The sequence below is a fragment of the Corythoichthys intestinalis genome, chromosome 9, assembly GCF_030265065.1.
Source record: "Corythoichthys intestinalis isolate RoL2023-P3 chromosome 9, ASM3026506v1, whole genome shotgun sequence".
NCBI classification, from domain to species: Eukaryota; Metazoa; Chordata; class Actinopteri; order Syngnathiformes; family Syngnathidae; genus Corythoichthys; species Corythoichthys intestinalis.
Window position 1 is genome coordinate 4669208 of NC_080403.1, and position 18683 is coordinate 4687890.

The 18683-nt window shown below is 38.5% G+C and overlaps 1 protein-coding gene across 12 annotated transcripts in view; it reads right to left on the minus strand.

The window, feature by feature from the left end:
• atp2b2 (ATPase plasma membrane Ca2+ transporting 2) overlaps nucleotides 1-18683 on the minus strand; it is a 329843-nt gene that overhangs the window by 155409 nt on the left and 155751 nt on the right. For all 12 annotated transcript variants that reach the window (XM_057845541.1, XM_057845546.1, XM_057845545.1 and 9 more), the window contains 2 exons: nucleotides 11981-12181; nucleotides 1138-1395 (listed from right to left, as the gene is read on the minus strand). In XM_057845541.1, the coding sequence (XP_057701524.1) occupies nucleotides 1138-1395; nucleotides 11981-12181 (459 nt within the window). The remainder of the gene's footprint in view (nucleotides 1-1137; nucleotides 1396-11980; nucleotides 12182-18683) is intronic.

Sequence of the window (18683 nt, forward strand, 5' to 3'; positions counted from 1 at the left end):
CCCCCACCTTTGCGTTTATTGCACTGTGCAATTCATTTGTGTTGTTGATTACTGTGCAGTCAATTTGCATTGTTTTACATTGGCTCTGATATGCTGTTAAAGCTTAACCCTAAATTCAGAATTTTTTACATTAGGCTTAATCTTCAAATTAGCGGGGGTTTAGTTAGTCAGTGGATTTGATTTCAACAAATTCCATGCAGTTTGTCAGTTATTTGTTAATTTCAGGGCTCTGGAGTGGCTAAGCTAGCTGGTTGAAAATGCTGGTTGAAATCAAGTGGGTAATTAAATCCCCGCTAACTCGAAGGTGAAGCTTTATGTGAAAAATTCTGATTTCTCCTTTAAATTCAATTATCGGAAAGTCAATTACATGCGATTACATTTTTCTGTTGTCATTCTTATGTTGAGGCAGCAAAGAGAAATATTGGTCAAAAGTAACTGATAAATTACTTTTGAAGTTAGTTACTTTGATAATAGAGTAACAAGTAACTAGATTACTTTTTTGAGGCGTAATGAGTAATCAGTAATTAACTTATAAGACTATAAGACTACTTTATAAGAAACCATGTTATTGTAAGTCTAGTCTACAGTATATTGTAGTCCATATTAGTATATGTGAGTAAAGTTTGAGTTTGTGCATATGTACGATTTCAACATTGGAAGGCATTGTGTTTTCTTCTATCTACGGCAGGGGTCCCCAAACTTTTTCCTGTGAGGGCCACATAACTCTTCCCTTCTCTGATGAGGGGCCGGGCTCAGTTTGTAACAGAAAAAGTGTGACGATTGCAGGAGTGCCTAAATGTAAAAATGTATTGTTTTTCAGAAAGCCACAATCAAATAACCTTTTCTGGATTCTTCAAGGAACAAAAGTAAATCAAATAAAAACCCTGATCTACGGCATAATCATTCAATGCTTTCTTATGAGTTATTTAAAATAAATATCACCCAAAAAAGAAAAATGTATTTTTTGTTGCCGTTTAATCTTTTCTGAACAAAGAAAGAAAGAAAGAAAGAAAGAAAGAAAAGAAAAAGAGGGCACAAGCATTCATATTCACTGACATGTAGGATCAATTTAAAGTTTTCAGTTAACCTAACACTTAAAATTGGAGGTGGAAAATAAAAGAAAAAGTTAATACCCACCGTATTTAATTTGTGCGATGTCGCCAACAAGTATGTCTGATACTGGCAGCTGGATGACTTGGCTTCCGCGGACCACCTGGAACTTCTGCTCTTGCTCGATGCGGCTCTGTAGCCCACGGAACTGCTTCTCCTTAGACCAGTCATTGAAGGCGGTCACCAGGACCACGCACACCACCGACAGGAGGATAGCAGCACCCTCAATCCAGCCCGCCTCTGCCTCACCTTCGTCCTCTGCGCCACCTTTCACTGTGCCACAAGCTGTACAAGGGAAACATCCATAAACATTTAAAGGTAATGATGGGGCCCACTTTGTTAGCGGCAAATGGAGCTGATGCATTCTACAGCCCTGAAAATTACCCTGCTACAAATGGGCCTGCTTGTGCGTGTGTCCCAAGTTATGGACACCACGACTAAAACGTCTATGTTTGTCTTAGGCATTATAATAGAGACCTACACCTTAAATATATGAACAATATTCATCGTGTAGCCTTAGCATAGGTCTGTTCTCTACTCAATGGTCCCCTTAAAGATTGAATCTCTTCCTCCATCACATTTGAAAATTGAGTCTCTGTTGTGGGCATTACATTTGCAAGGAGTTTAAATAAAACGTGTTATTTTAATTTGTATCAGTGCATCAGTCAATCGTTCTCCAAAAACATAATAACCGCAGCTTAAACCAGTTACTGCTGTCCATGGTGCTGGAGTATACACATAAATTTGCTCTTTATTTTTTCACTTTGTACTCAGGTGTAGTTTGATTAGATTTTTTTTCTTACTCTTCACTATGGCATTTAATAATAAATTAGTGATCGCTCGCTACTTCGCGTTTCAAACTCAGTCCATTGCATATTCTTTTTCAATTACAAAATGGAAAAATTAATACAGATTACCCCTGATCTGATAACGTAGTCCCACTCTCCCTCCTGCTGCTTTTCTTCGTCAGGCAGTGCACTTAAAGTTAACGATGATTGACAGACATTAAGGTTTGATATTGCCAGAGATGCTTGAAAGCGCCGCAAGTGCCGCTTGTTAAACAGTTGCTGTGGAAACTCATTGTGTGTAAGTGAGCAGCTTGAGTGGATTTGAGTGGCCTCACTCAATGAAGCATTTGATAAAGACAAGCATTTTTTAAAATTTATTCTTATTTAAAAATTCAGTGGGACAGTAACATGTTTAAAACTTATCATTATTATTACATTTTAAGTGTTTAAATTATACATTTACAGTTAAATTAAGTTATAATTATACTCTGGGGAAAAACCAAAATAAAAAAAAATTTAAAAAAAACATGTCTTACATGTTTCTATTTCCAATACTAAATCACACACACACACACACAAATGGGGGGGGGGGGGGGGGGGGGGCGCTACTTCGCGGTTTTTACTTATCACGGTGGGTTCTGGTCCCCAATAACCGCGAAAAACAAGGGATCACTGCAGTAGCTTTTATAATTCCATTTTGCCATTTTTTGGGGAGTGAATCATTCATGACTTGTTTGTATAGTGTGACCAAATGATAGGATAGAAATACATTAGTTAAAAAATAAATAAATAAAATAAAATGTAAGAAATAAAATACTTAGAAATGTAAGATTATTTCAAATGACAAAAAGGTTTTCAAACATGAAATAATTTATCATTTTAAAAAATATATTTAATTTTAACTTTACTTGAAAAAAAAAAAAAAAAGATCAAAATCAAATAAAAACTAAATGTTAGAACGTATAGTACAGGCCAAAACTCTGGACACACCTCATTCAATGCAACACAACTGAAGGTCCAAATCCCATTGATAAAGCCATAAATTCCACTAATTAACCCTGAAAAGGCATACCAGTGAAGTCAAAAACCATTTTAGGTTACTCCCTCTTGAAACTTATCAATAGAATGGCAAGAGTTTGCAAAAAAGTAATCAGAGCAAAGTACATAATTCCACACGTGTACATTCATAGTTTTATTACCTTCAGTGAGAATTTACATATAATAAAAAATAGTCATTAAAATGAAGAAAATGCACCAATGAGAAGTTGTGTCCAAGCTTTTGGCCTATATTGTATAATATTATATAAAATATATTTAAAAATAATATAGAATATTAACTGTAAAATAATATTTAAAAAACAATTTTCCATATATATCTCACCTGAAAAATGTTTTCTACAATACCCAAATTGGAAAATGGATATACAGTACGTCAAATAAAAAAACAAAAACAAACCCTAAATATACCAAAAAATTACATATAAACAGGCACGAGTGTGCTGCAGCATACGACAGCTGTGTGTGCATGTGTCCGCATGCCTTCCAGAGGCTAACTTGTAACCTACAGGCAAGACTGGCATCATTTAGACCGCAATTAATTAATCAGCTGTGATCAAAGAAACTCGGGCTCCGAGTATCTATAGATACTAACCCATGCTACATAGCTACCAGGTCGCAAGACAGTCGGTTCCTGAATGACGGTGTAAGATTCCATAGGGCGTGTTCACATCTGTCCCGTTTGAATGCGGATTTGCAGAATAAAACAACAAAGCTGGATGAGGTGGTATCGGCTCGCTTTCATTCGTGCTCTGCAGCGGTTCTTCCACTCATGGTGAGAACAAAATTATGCAGCAACCATCAAAACTCACTCACAAATCTCACTGAGGCATAACCTCCAAAAGAGAGTTAAAATATTGTAATAACCTAACAAACCTTACATCATGCACCATAGGTAGTGTCTGCGAGTAGCATGTTGTGAGGTGCAGATTGGAGCCTAACCCGTTTCAGGATTTCTTTAATTGAAGTCAGCATTTTCCTGACTTTGACCACAAAATAGAACTAACAAAAAAGTAAGTTTTGATGCACCTTTGTTGTCATTTCCACTGGTGTAGCGGCTAAACGTTGGTCGGCCGAATGTGCACTTCACATTCAGTGCTTACATGCACGTACGCCTTCTCAATGCTGGCCACTGTACACTTGTACTATGTGATGGACAGTTGTAAACTGTAGTTATGTTACATTCGCCTTGCACCAAACATTTCATACAAAAACAATGCTAGGCGCTGTGTTTCTCTTGCCCTCTGTGTGCACTCATGCACAGACCGCAGGGGAAACATAGCTTCTAACACTGTTTTGGTATAAAAATTTGAAAACACACACAGCTGCAATTTTTTGACAAACAGTTTAATAATTGTACTGAAATCGTGACTATAGTAGCTGTCACTACCCGATCGTAACGGGTTGCTACTGCACATGCAGGAACCGATGTCACTGGCTCTCGAGTGTTGACGGCAGATATAGATATATAAGTGATAGATACAACAATTTAATATACATTTTTCTAAAGTAGGGTAGTGTGAGGTTCACCCTGATCCAAGCAACACATGTGTATATATGAAAAGGAACTTGAAAAAAATGCAAACTTACTGTCTTAGAAAATGTCACTTATGTGACTGACATTAATTAGATGCAAATTACTTAATTAATTCATGTTGTAAGAACTCAAATTAACCTTCATAGTTGGATTAGATTAAATTGTTTATTTTGAGTTTGCAGTACTCAAATTAATTTAAATTAGATTACAGTAATTTGTGTATTTTGAGTTTTCAGTATTGAAGTGATACCTTAGTTAGCTTTAGTGCTGCTCATTCAGCAATCATCATACGCAGATGAACTTCATTTTTTAACCTGAAATAATTGTACAATATAAACAGCACATGTTAATTTAATTAATCATACATTTTCAAATAGCAATGACTCTACCCCCCAAATAAATGAAGGGAGAACACTCAATGGATTACCTCAGTGGAGGTAAACTTTATTCTAAAACGCTCAACAATGCATTTAAGTCACAAGAGACACTGGCTCTCGACACGCTGCTTAATGTTTTGTTGATGCTTAGTGTGAAATGAACAATCAATAGTATAACCAGAGCTCACCTCGACCTACTTCACATCGATTTGGTACGTTAATATTGTGGCGAGCGATGTGGAGAAGAATGACAGACTTTTGGAATTACCACTTGCTGTTCTTGTACCCCATACACCGCACGACTCCAAGAAACAGCGCACTTCATTGAACAGAACACACCTGATGTAACAACAGCAACCACTACTCTCAGTCACGGTTGCCACAACTACCCATTATCAATGATGAGTGGTAAGTAGGCATGTGCCAGTAACCGGTTTCAAGCTTTACCGTGGTATTAAAAAGTCACGGTTTCAAAACCACTAAAATTATCCGTCATACCGTAGTACGGTATTCGTTATTTTTCATGTCCCAAAAATGCAGTGAGAAATGGAGCGGGAGTGCTCACCCCTTCCCCTCCGGTTGTTGCTATGCCCGTCAGTGATGCAACACTGTGCTATAGACTACACTAGAAAAAAAAACAAAATCGCTTGTCTGGGGGTATTTTGGCTACCGAAAAGAAGCAGACGGCCACAGCTTAGAGGAGGAAGGACATCCGACGTGCAAGACTTGCTTGCAGAGCTTGGCTGCAAGGGGGACCAACACCTCAAACTTGATTTCACATTTACGTGATCATCATCTGTCACTTTATTCAAAATTTAAGGTAAATAAACGCTATCATTTCCCACAAGCTACGAGAGTTCTCTCCAGCATGTTTAATGTGTATGGTTGGCAATGGTAAAACAAATACTATAACGTAACTAGCTTTTAATGAGGCAGATAATGTGGCTATTTAGCATGCCAAGATGGCTAACTGGGTTCTTTTCTACCATTAGCCAACTTTTCTAAAGTCTTCCGCGCTAGGGTACTTGCCAACAGTCCCGGATTGTTTGGGACAAGACAGAATAAAGGAAGTTCCAATTGGTACTGCCGCTGCCGGGGCTGACGGAACTGGGTTGTACCACAAAATCCGGGACTGTTGGCAACCTTAATTATTTTGTCAATGTAAACATCAGCTCAAAATAACATTTTCATCATACAGCCTGTGGTGTTTTTTCTCTCTGGCGACTTTCTGTGTTGAGAGAGGGTGTGTGTGTGTGTGTGTGTGGGTGTGTGTGTGTGTGTGTGTGTGTGTGTGTGTGTGGTTTGGGGGGGGGGGGGTATAATGTGTAAATAATGAAACAAGTCATACACAATCGCTCTTCAATAATATTCTACTAATTAATATAAATATTAGTAGTGGTATATTAACCCAGAAAAGGTGAACATGCTCAAACTTGGACTGAGAGAAAAAAATGTACACAATGAGCAAACTATAAAAATGTTGAGCTGGAGCTTTAAAGTCAGTGAAGTGCCTGATATACATATTTTTACAATTTTACTTGGAAGTGTTTTACTTTTTTATGGAAAATAATTATTTTTGTTCTATTGTTTAGCAACTTCAGCTGTGGCTGTGGGTTTAGTCTATAAGTGCTACTTATTTCAGTTTTATTTAAAATACTTCAGTTATTTATTTTTTGTTATATTATGTATTTGAACATAATATTCATGTTGATGTTCCAATTTGCAGACATGTTGTAAAAAAATAAAAAATCCTGTTCAATTGACTTTTTTTTTTTTTTTTTTAACCCATACATCTAAAAAAAAAAACACACACATTTTAGAGGTATAATTGCAATACCGTGATACTGTTAAACGCTGTATTTTTGCTTAAGGTTATCATACCGACAAAATCTCATACCGGCACAATCCTAGTTGAGGTTCATGAAGAGTGTGGCACTGACTTCCAGTCATATTTACAAACACACACAAAATATATACACAAATACTAATAATAATAATAATAAGTATTTGAACACCCTGCGATTTTACAAGTCCTCCCACTTAGACGTATTAGGCAGGTTTGAAATGTTCATGGTAGGCGCTTGTCCACTGTGAGAGAAAAACAAAACCCGAAACGCATTGTATGATTTTTTTTTTTTAATTATTATAATTTACTGCCACAAATATGTATTTGAACACCTGAGAAAATGTGTTAATATTTGCTACAGTAGGCTTGATTACAATTACAGAGGTCAAATGTTTCCTGTAACCTTTCACCAGGTTTGCACAGACTACAGCAGGGATTTTGCATCACTGCTCTACACAAATCTTGTCTAGATCAATCAGGTTTCTGGGCTGTTACAGAGAAACACAGAGTTTGAGCTTCCTCCAAAGATTTTCTATTGGGTTTAGGTCTGGAAACTGTCTAAGCCCCTCCAGAACCTTGATATGCTTTTTACAAAGCCACTCCTTGGTAGTTCTGGTTCTCTGCTTTAGGCCATTGTCATGTTGGAAGACACAGTCACCACCCATTTTCGATGCCCTAACTGAAGGAAGGAGGTTATTCCCCAAAATCTCACAATACATGGCCCTGGTCATTCTCTCCTTACTACAGTGCAGTCGTCCAGCCACATGTGCAGGAACTGGACATGGGACAAAATTTAAATCAGAAAATTGTCAACAGCAAAGGCAGTTTTAGATATCTATAGCTATGCAGATATCACAGCTACAAAATCTAATGCTGCAATGCAATCAATTGCTTTATGGACTGCAACACAGTAAATCCTCATCCTGCGTTGTGTGCATCTTCCTGTTCATATTCAATCTCTACATTAAATGCATCGACAAGTTAAATGGGAGAGTTTTTTTTAACGACTGAGACCAAGTTATAAGCATAGTGACTTATTCAGCAGAATCCAGCATCTTTTGCAAAGTGTGCAAAATCAAGGTGCGGTCTAAAATCGCAGCCGCAGAAATGAGAAGTAAAAAAGTTAGGACAAATATATTCGTTATATAAATATATTACTGTAATTTTGCACCTTAAAGATATTAGTAATTGATCAATATTCTGTATAAATATAATCATTGGGCATGTTACCAACAAAAATATGTTAAATTAAAAAACAAAACAAAAAACGCACACACCTCTGGTCATCCTCGAAAGTTTTTACAGTCTTCAAAATGATGACTGGTCCCTTTTGGCAAAGCGGGCTGAGTGCCATTACTCTCATAACGCTGCAGGCGGTGGTGACTTATGGCGCTGACTCAGCCCCTCGTTATGGGTCTTCATTTCCTGTTTCACGGCTCGCGGGGCTAATGTATAGACACTAGGTGCTCAAGGTTATTTCTCGACTCAACACTTCATTAACCTCCCGCTAACATGTCCGTGCACTTGCATGTACTGTAGTATATATGTCCAGTCCCGGCCCCACCCTTAAGTGAACATGTGTCAATCTGTTGCATGAGTAAGCAATGGTGAGTATTTCAGGGAGAAAAAAAAGTTATTTATTGGTTATATAATGCAGCAGAGCCTATTTACAGAACAGGTGTAGATATGGAAGGCACTCTTCAAGGCCTTTAATTTGAGATCATTGTTGGTTGTTTCAAATTAAATGACAACTTACAGTTGAAACCAAAAGTTTAAAGTGCCTGTGACACCATTAAAAAAAATCTTAAATACCATTATTATGTGAATTAAAATCATATTTTTAGACGATTTGACTATCTACAACAATTTAACAAAGGGCAGATGACGAGAAATGAGTCTTTCAATCTGCCGTTTAGCTACTCCTGTCATTTTAGCGCTCTGGTGCCACCATCTGGGTGTTGACATCGGCAGAGTAATGATTTCATCTGATTTAGAGGCCCAATGGAGGAGGAAGATTCAGAACGAGGAAAATGTGACAGAGAGCGGCAAAATGTCATCATTGTTTTTATCTGTCTGCTCCAATGTTTTTACAGGATATTCCTTTTATCTAAGTATTTTTTTTCCCAATTGCTAAATTAATTGTATGGTCATGACAAATAACAGTCTCGTGCCAAATGGAATATGAAATATTAAAAATGCATTTACTCTGTAAGACAGGGCTAAATTACAGCGTAATGGCTTTTGTCATTTTCCTGCTCCGGCTTCGGAGACGGAGGAAAGAGGGTAAACAAAACAGGAGGCGTGAAAGCTAGGCGACATGCTAACCCGAACCGAGCGGCTCTTCCAAGTCTCTTCCACACCTTTCGGAAATGATGATTGTCTTCAACGATCGGCCAGCCTCCCGCGGCGAGCAAATTTCAACTCGTCGTTCTGCTGCGGCCCCGGCAGGCGGGCAATGCTTGTTGCCAGGGATGCAGAGGGGAATGAACGATGAAAATGGCACATTCTTGGTGGACAAACCGGCCGACGTCAGCACCCGTGGCTCCCCGTGCCCAAGCCGAGTATAGCGCTCTCTAGGCGGGCACGTGAATAGCGCCGAGGGGGATGTAAGTCTCGACACAATTGAGAACCGGAGATGAGAGCGGGGGGGCTCCCCTGGCTCAAGCTGAGGATAGCACTCTATAGGCGGGCACGCCTTTAAAGTCCGAGTGGTCTGCTCGGTGGAGAGGGAGCATTGTTACCAACAAAATGCAAGCCACCTCCTTATTAAAACGTTTGCCATGATCACAGTATTTGACATGAAATAAAACATATAGCTTAATCACTTTGTCATCCGTCCGATGGTCTCTAGATTGTTGGACTTGTTTTGCCCATTCTTCGCAGTGAATGATCTACTGGAAATCCAAAAAGCCTCACACCACTCTCCCTGGTGTTGCAACAAAAGCCTGCAGCACATCAGGCTGGTGTGACGAAAAAAAATATAAGAATTAATCTGCAAAATCAGCTGAATCCACAGTCTTTCTGCATACTATAGTAATGGCTGTATTGTGAAGATGATTAGTTCGCTGACATCACCTTTGCCTTCTTCCTCAATCCAGACTCTGGCCAGAAGTCACTCATTTTCATGACGCGGGATGCAAAAAAATATATATATACTGGTATATATATCGATCGCTTCCATAAAACCAATAAACATACTTTTTTGTGTCACAGGCACTTTAAATACAGTTGAATACAGAATTTTACATGCACTACATTAAAAGCAAGTTTCCCTTTTTTCTATCAATTTTACACTGTTTAACTTGTTATTGACGTACAGTTCAAATTTGTACCAAATTAAGAAAATATTGCGGAAAAAAAATCTCTTGAACTGCAATTGTGTTTTGATGTACATGTCTTCTGTGATTTCCCTTGGTGAAAAATAAATGTGTTAAATGTACCAAAACTTACCGAGCTTACCAAAAGCATACTTTTGTGAACTTGAAGCCACACTAATCCTCAGTATACTTTAAGTGTGTTCATGGATAATTTTACTTACAGCATGCTATTTTGGAACAACTAATTTTATACTAAATATATTCTAATTGTATTTAATTTGTGAAAAATTCCAACTTGAATTGTACTTCATGTACTTTTATGTCCTAAAGTGGAACAACGTCAAGTATATTTTGTCTACTTTAAGCATATTAGTTCATATATACTAATATGTGCTCAAGTAGTAAAATTGAAGTCTATTTTATTTTTATTATGAGTACATTATAAATGTTAATGTTTTTAAAATGCATATGCCTTATGCTATTATTATAGTTCACAGGTTTCACAAAATGTGTTTACACTGCACACACATTTCTGGACAGAAATGGGGATATATCACTGTAACTATTAGTTAGTTCATGTGGCTTAGGTGGGTTACCTAGTTTACCTCTCTCATTCCATCTTTCTGATTTATCCTTGCTGAGACCAAATAACTTTCTAATACCAATTTGCAAGAGTAATGCTGTTTGAGTCAAAGAGAAATAAAAAATAAGACGTCTTGTTACAGATTACAGGGACTGTAACAAATAAAATGCTTGTACAACAACTGGAGATTGTGGTGAGCAGACATACAAAATTGTTAGAGGTGCATTTTCCAAGGATAGGCAATTAATTAATACAGATTGATTCTATTCATTTTGGTCACATTAACAAACAGCAATAAATAGCATCACTATTGATACAGTTCAAATACCACATATCATTTTAACACAACATTAGACAAAGCTCTTGAGTGAGAGCCTCTCACTCAAATCATATTTAATTGTCACTGTATTCCTAGCCAGTAAGCTAAAATACTGCAGCTAATCTGCTATTTCAAACTACGACCAGAGTAGTTTACCGCAGTTAACTGCCTGATACGTAAAGCTGAACCATTTAAATTCACAATTCATTGGAATAGGCGACCAAACAAACATCAACACAAAGGTAAAACCGAACAACAAGGATGGGCAGTTTTATCTGGCACATACTTGTAATAAAGGTAGGAAGATGTCATTTGCTGTGTAATTAGTAGGGTTGTTTCGATCATGTTTTTTTGCTCCCGATCCTGATCCCGATCGTTTTAGTTTGAGTATCTGCCGATCCCAATATTTCCTGATCCGATTGCTTTTTTTTGCTCCCGATTCAATTCCAATCATTCCCGATAATTTTTCCCGATCATTTACATTTAGGCAATGCATTAAGAAAAAAATGAATAAAACTCGGACGAATGTATACATTCAACATGCAGTACATAAGTATTGCATTTGTTTATTATGACAATAAATCCTCAAGATGGCATTTACATTATTAACATTCTTTCTGTGAGAGGGATCCATGGATAGAAAGACTTGTGACTTTGTACATTGCGACTAAATATTGCCATCTAGTGTATTTGTTGAGCTTTTAGTAAATGATACTGTAGCCATGCCCAAATGCATGATGGGAAGTGGAACCATGACTGTGCGTAGTGCTACCAATGGATATATCATCTCTGCGTTGACAAATAACATAAGGTGTTAAGAAAAATATCAATTGTTACCTTACTTCCCCACATTGCTTCCCATGATATTTCTAATCGTAGGGAGAGGGATTGTAAGGCTTTAGCCAATTAAAAAAAGGCTTCAAAGGCTGCCAAAATTCACTCTCCGCATTTTACACTGCCTAATATCTACTATCCACTAATCAAACCTAAACATAAGAATCAGTTTGCAGACTTGAGCTTGGCATTGACAAATAGGTATTGACTCACATTCTCCAGTGTCTTCTCCAGGCGGGTGGTAGAAGGAGAGGCCCAGCGAGATGAGAGCAGCAACCTCCAGGATAATGAGGGTGACGTCCTGCAAGGCCTCCCATACCAGCTGAAGGAAGGTTTTTGGCTTCTTTGGAGGTATCAGGTTTTTCCCAAATTCTTCTTTCCTTTTGTCCAAGTCGCCTTGGGCACCTGTGAGTCCTGAGAAAAATGGCCACAAGGATGGTCAGTAAGACGATAGAATATGAGTGAGGAAACAATGTTGTTATGTTGATATTGTCAGAGATGGATAGTAACGCGTTACATTTACTCCCTAACATTTACTTGAGTAACTTTTTGAGAAAAATGTACTTCAAAGAGTAGTTTTACTAAGCCATACTTTTCATTTTCACTTGAGTAGATTTGTGAAGAGGAAACACTCTTACTCTGTTATTTTGGGCTACACTAGTCGTTACATTTTGTCTCTTTTTTCTACATATTTGATTTTACCGTACTTTTTTTTTGTTTTTTTTTTTTGCCAGAGACGCCAACAAGGGATAAACCAGTTTCACCATAAGATGTTGTAACAATAATCACATGACTCAGTTGTACCATTTTGTTGTTGTTGTCATCTAGCGTCTTTGAAGCACCCTAAAAAAGTAAGGACCGCATTTTTCGGACTATAAGGCTACATTCATACTACAGGTCTTAATGCACAAATTCGATTTTTTTGTGTTTTTCCGACTCGAGTGAGGCATTAACTTGACGGTCTGAACGTGACAAGTCGCATAGAACTGGACCATTTCAAATCCGATCTGGGTCACTTTCGTATGTGGTTCAAATCCGATCTGGGCCATATTTTTCCAGACTGTCCAGTCTCTCATTCATGCAGCAATTACATCATCAAAAAGCGAGAGAGACGCTACGGTAGCTCTGCAGCTGTGCGTCATTAGCGCCTAGCTTGCCTTGAACACAGATTTTTAGGAAGGGTCGGACTTGACAACAGTCATAAAAAAAATAAAAATGGGCTGAGGATAAGCCTGAGAATGATCGGTTTTCTGTCTGCTCCATATAAGCAATATTTGAACATTGCTTACACGGCCGAGAGTTGGAGCAAACTGCCCGTATGTGTGTGTGACATGCACGGACAGTGCGTGCATGCTATCGATCCATATCCTTTGAATATAAACCTAAACTGGGATTATTTATGTCTGTTATTTGTGTTTTTTAAAAAGCAAAATATGATATCCCTGGAATGACGGATGACAGCATGTGTGGTCTTTTGTTTTGATGCTTCTGCGCATGCGGGTCGTCTTGCTCAGCGCGTGTCGGACTGCGAATTAGTGTGCATGCGTAGTACTTGAAAGGTCTCAATGGACAAAGGCAGTCTGAAAGGGCACGCCAAAAAAACAGATATGACAAAAAATCGGATTTGTGCATTAAGACCTGTAGTATGAACTTAGCCTAAGACGCACCTGAGTAGAAGTCACAAAAGCCATAAAATTCCCAAAGAAGAAGAAAAAAAACATAAAAGTTGCACCGGAGTATAAGTTGTATTTTGGGGGGAAATTTACTTCATAAAATCCAACACATAGAACAGATATGTCATCTTGAAAGGCAATTTAAAATAAAAACACAATAGAGAACAGCATGCTGAATAAGTCTGCAGGATGATAATGTTACATGATGCATGAACAACGAAATGCGAACGTGGCCGATATGTTTACGTAACATAGCTATTAATTATAGTTCATCAGATAACTATAGCCAGGGGTGCACATAAGTGGTCCGCATGCGCGCATACGTACTGGACGTAGACAAACGCGCTGACCCTCAACGGTTTCCATACGCTTTTGCGTACCGATGGCTGACCACTGGAATTGCGGCGGACACGAGAAAATCACTTCTCAAAATGTCAAAGAGGCAGGCCCCACTGAGTACCGGTAATTATTTCCTTGTTCCCCCACCCCCGTCAAAAGACAGACAGACGACAGAGACGTCACCGGAGCTACCGAAAAAAAGGACTTTTGCTGAAAAGTGGCTGCAGGAGGTACCATGACTAGAAGCAACTGATGCTCGCACGGAATTGTGGTACAAAATTTGCCGTGAGAATTCCAATGTCGCTAATAAGAGCAGCGCATTTTATGTAGTAGGGTCAAAGAATTTCAGCCATCCAAACTTTGAAAAGCACGAAAAAAACAGAGCATGTGGCACTTAAGCAAACTATCGATGTCAGACAGCACCCCACTCGCCCTGCACAGCGCCATGCACTGACAAACGTGTTTTTGCTCGCATTTCACAAAGCTAAACATGCACGTTCAATGAGCTCTTATGAGGTCCCATCCCAAGACTTGGAGTTAATGTGGGAGCCACATAATGCCCTTTATTTTGAATTAGTGCTTTTATGTTTATTTCTTTACATTTCACTTCGAAGTAATGGCAATTTTGTTGTGCCAGTTGATGTTAATCGAGCATTAATTGTTAATATAATTAATTAAAGGTAATTGGCTCTAAGTAAAGCTTGTCATAATTTTACCGCATCAGGCGGGTCGGCTCTCAAGCTCAATGAGGACCAAGTCACATTTCCAGGTCCTCCTCTGAGAACCTGAGCAAAAAAATTAAGTGCACCCCTGACTATAGCATAAAGAACATGCTAACAAGTTCACCAAACCATCAGTGTCACTCTAAAACACCAAAATAACATGTGAATGATATAATAATATGTTAATATTTTTACACACAAGTCGCTCCAGAGTATAAGTCGCCCCCCCCCAGCCAAACCATTAAAAAACTGCGACTTATAGTCCGAAAAATACGGTATTTCACATAGCCATTAACATGACTCTAAAGCGCGGATTTTAATCTCTCAGTTTTTATTTGGCACCGATTGACCACGGAAAACCGGAGATATGATCCTTTAAGTTTCATAATAGTTATGTTAGTAATACTTGTTATAGTAATTGTAATAGTAATAGTAATAGTAATAATATGTTTTCTCCACTAGAGAGCACTCATACTCTTTGAACAGTTAATGCTTAATTTCTGTAGATTTTTTTTTTCTTTAAGGAATTCAATGTTGTTCTCTTTTTGTATTTCTTTGGCTTAATGTGTTTATATAATATGTTATAGTACAGCATCATAATAGCAGTTCATATACGTAAATAACTTTGTGCTGAGAAAGAAAAAAACACCAATGTTAAAAAAAACATCTTAATCAGTTATTCACAATGCTACTCATTACTTCGGTATTCTTTTCACCAAATAATTTTTTTACTTATACTTGAGTACATTTCTTGGATGACTACTTTTACTTGAGTAATATTATTTTGAAGAAATGCTACTGCTAATGTTACCTGTGTATAATTTTTGACTACTCTACCCACCTCTGGATATTGTTCACTATTACAAGAAAAAAAAAAATCATCATAAAGAATAGACCTTGCACATCAGCCAAAGCTTACCAAATCATGTATGAATTAATCATCGTACGTATGTATTTCAATGAAGAGCTCAAAATCCAAATTATAATACATCCTGCAATATCTATGGAAAGGATCCGCTTATGATTCATGATTGCAGTTTTCTATTGATTTATAGACAAAAACAGCTCATGGTCCAAATCATACCAGTTGATACACAAGCCACCGATCTCTGGAAAAGAAATTTCATGCAAAATTGAATTAATATAAACAATACATTTCCTGGTTAGGGATTTTTCAACGAAAAAAAAACTGCTTAGGTTCCAAAGCATATTACATTTTGTGTGATCGATCAAGCAATTTATGGAAAGGGATCACTATGGCTAGGTTCAGACCGCATGTCTTAATGCATGATTCTGATTATTTCGTGTTTTTCAGACTCCAGTGAGGCATTAAGTTGACGGTCTGAACATGACAAGTAGCATAGAAGTGGACCATTTCAAATCTGATCTGGGTCACTTTCGTATGTGGTTTAAATCCGATCTGGGCAACATTGAGCGACAGCGGCATGAATGACGGCAGCAATGTAGCCGTTCTTTTGCGTTAGCACCAACGTTCTTTTGCGTTAGCACTAAGCTTGAACTTGGCTTTTACTAAGCAGAAGGCTGGCTTGACCACAGTCATAAAATAATACAATGAAGAAAAGGATAAGCCTGATAATGCTCGGTTTCTTACTGTGCGCCAAATAAGCAATATTTCAGTATTTCTTACATGGCCGAGTCAGGGCAAACAGATGCACACACATAAGGCTTTTGTGTATGCGTCATGCACGCACAGTGCGTAGTTATTTGTTTTGATGCTTCTGCACATGCGGGTAAGTTTGCTCAGTGTGTGTCGGACTGCGAATTAGTGCGCATGTGTAATACTTGAATGGGCTCAATGGACAAAGGCAGCCTGAACGGGCACGGCAAAAAAAAACAGATATGACAAAAAAATCGGAATTGTGCATTAAGACCTGCAGTATGGACCTAGACTAAGAATGCTGAACAACACACACTGTTTTATAAACGCAAGAATACCAAATCATGTGTGATCTAGAAATCACCCAATGGAAAGGGAAAGGTACCGCTCGGACTCCAAAGAATATCACATCATGTACACCAATATGGGAAATAACTAGGGATGTCATCACGTGTTTGGAAATCAGGCCGATTGCGCCATTTTTCAGTGGATCGGAATCGAGTGAAAAGGATCACGTTTTTAATTTAACAATATATTCATGGTTTTCTGCTTTATGCTCGTACAGCGCCACACCCTCCCTCCTACTAATCAGTGCGGCCAAACTGTCCTTTGCAGCTTGGGTTTGGTACTTAATGTTATCGATGATTGTCAGGTTTGGAGCTTTGATCTTTCCAGAGAAGCTTGGTAGCTCTACCATCAAAGGCACAAACGTGTCAATCATGATTAAACTGGCATAAGTGTGCTCTAGCAACTCTTAGTGTAAGTGAGAGGCTGTTCTCAGTAGCATGGCCATCAAAGCGAGAGTGAATTTGAGTAGACTCACTCAATGAAGCATTTAATAAAGAAAAGCATTTTTCTACATTATTCTTGTTTGAAAACAATTCACATTACGAAGGCTGCACTGTGCGACAGTAACATGTTTGGAACTTTTGTTAAAATAAAAATAATAAAAACGTTTTTTTTTTCGGTATCAGATCAGGACTCGGCAGGTTCTCAAAATCAGGTGACTCGGAGTATGCGATTGGGATATCTCTAGAAATAACTGTTATGAGTCCAAAGCATTCTATGTCTATATCTAACAAAAGAAGGACCTATGGAAAAGAGAGGTCATGATCCAGATCGAAGGCATACCACATTGCTGGTTATCTATCTATGGAAGGAAAGTGCATCTCATTGTAGCACCACAGTGTTTGCACACTGCATTGAACATCCCCACACAAGAGAGGACGTCGTTATGTCACGCAGTTGTGCGTCACCAGGGTCTCCCGGGAGTGCCCCTGGAAGGTACCTGATAACGTGTCACGTGTGCACCATATCTGAACAAAATAACCAGTGAATGACAAGGGGGGATGAACCATTAAATGAATATAAAGGATATTCGGAGGGAGAGAGAGGGAGAGGGATGATGCAAGGAGAGAAAAGCATTCCCGGCTCCTACGTAGGAGAATGCCCTTGTTACAAATAGATCAATCTATAAATAGCCTCATTATCCATTCCCTTTTAATTGTCTCTCAGAGAGGACCTAGCATGTACTCTCATTGATCTCGCCAAGCAGCAGCCGGTCTCGTATCACGCGTGCATGCGGGCGCATGTTTTTGTGCATCTATGCAAGTCGTGATTGCCAGCATGTGCTCTGCATGCGTGTGCGACAATTAATGACATTTTGATGTCCCTTCAGCTGCGTCATCAATAAACACATTCCCCCGACACATCAAAGGGTTTATTCTTTCAAGACGGAAAGATGGGAAATCAATAAGTATGCAAATCTCCACGTGGCCCACATTTCCACGCGGGTGAGGGAGCTAGTTTAAAACATGGAAACTGCACCAACTGCTGGCAGCCATCATTAGCATGGTTAGCGGTGATGTTGCATCAAAAAGGAAAAAAAAAAAAGCAAGAATGTTAATGTTTGGTTTAAATTTACTCTAAACGCTTTTGGTGACATTTTTTTGTTGTTGTTGTTGATATCTTGAGAGAAATGGAAACTGTTCAGCGTTAATTTATTATGAAATGCATTACACTTGGCTTGGAAATGAAGGGACAAATGGCAGAAATCAGGCCATCATTTAACAACAACATCTTGTGTGCGCGTGGGTGTGTGCGTGGGTGGGTTCAGTCCCAGGCAAATGCAAACTACAGCATTTGTTAAAAATATGACCAGAATCGAGCAACAAAGAGCTGCTTACCTACTTGCTATTGTTCATGATCAGGGTCGGAGCTCAAGAGGGAACAGGTTTAGGGGCATTAAGGTGTCCTGTGTGGGCAAGGGTAGGTGCTAATAGCATGCCTGACAATGACCTTGGCTTTATTAGTGGGCGCACATATACTGGAGAGCCTCAATGTCTCTACTAGCACCACACGCCGTTTGTCTGTAGGGTCCCCGGTCGTATTCATATCCGATACTGTATCTGATCTGTTCTGCCAGTGTTCACTTTCTGACTCTTCTCTTCATAATAGCAACCAGCCACTAAGATAGTGGACTTATTGTTGCTATCTAGGGCTGCAACAACTAATTGATTGAATTGATTAAAATCAATGAATACATTAGTTACCAACTAATTTTA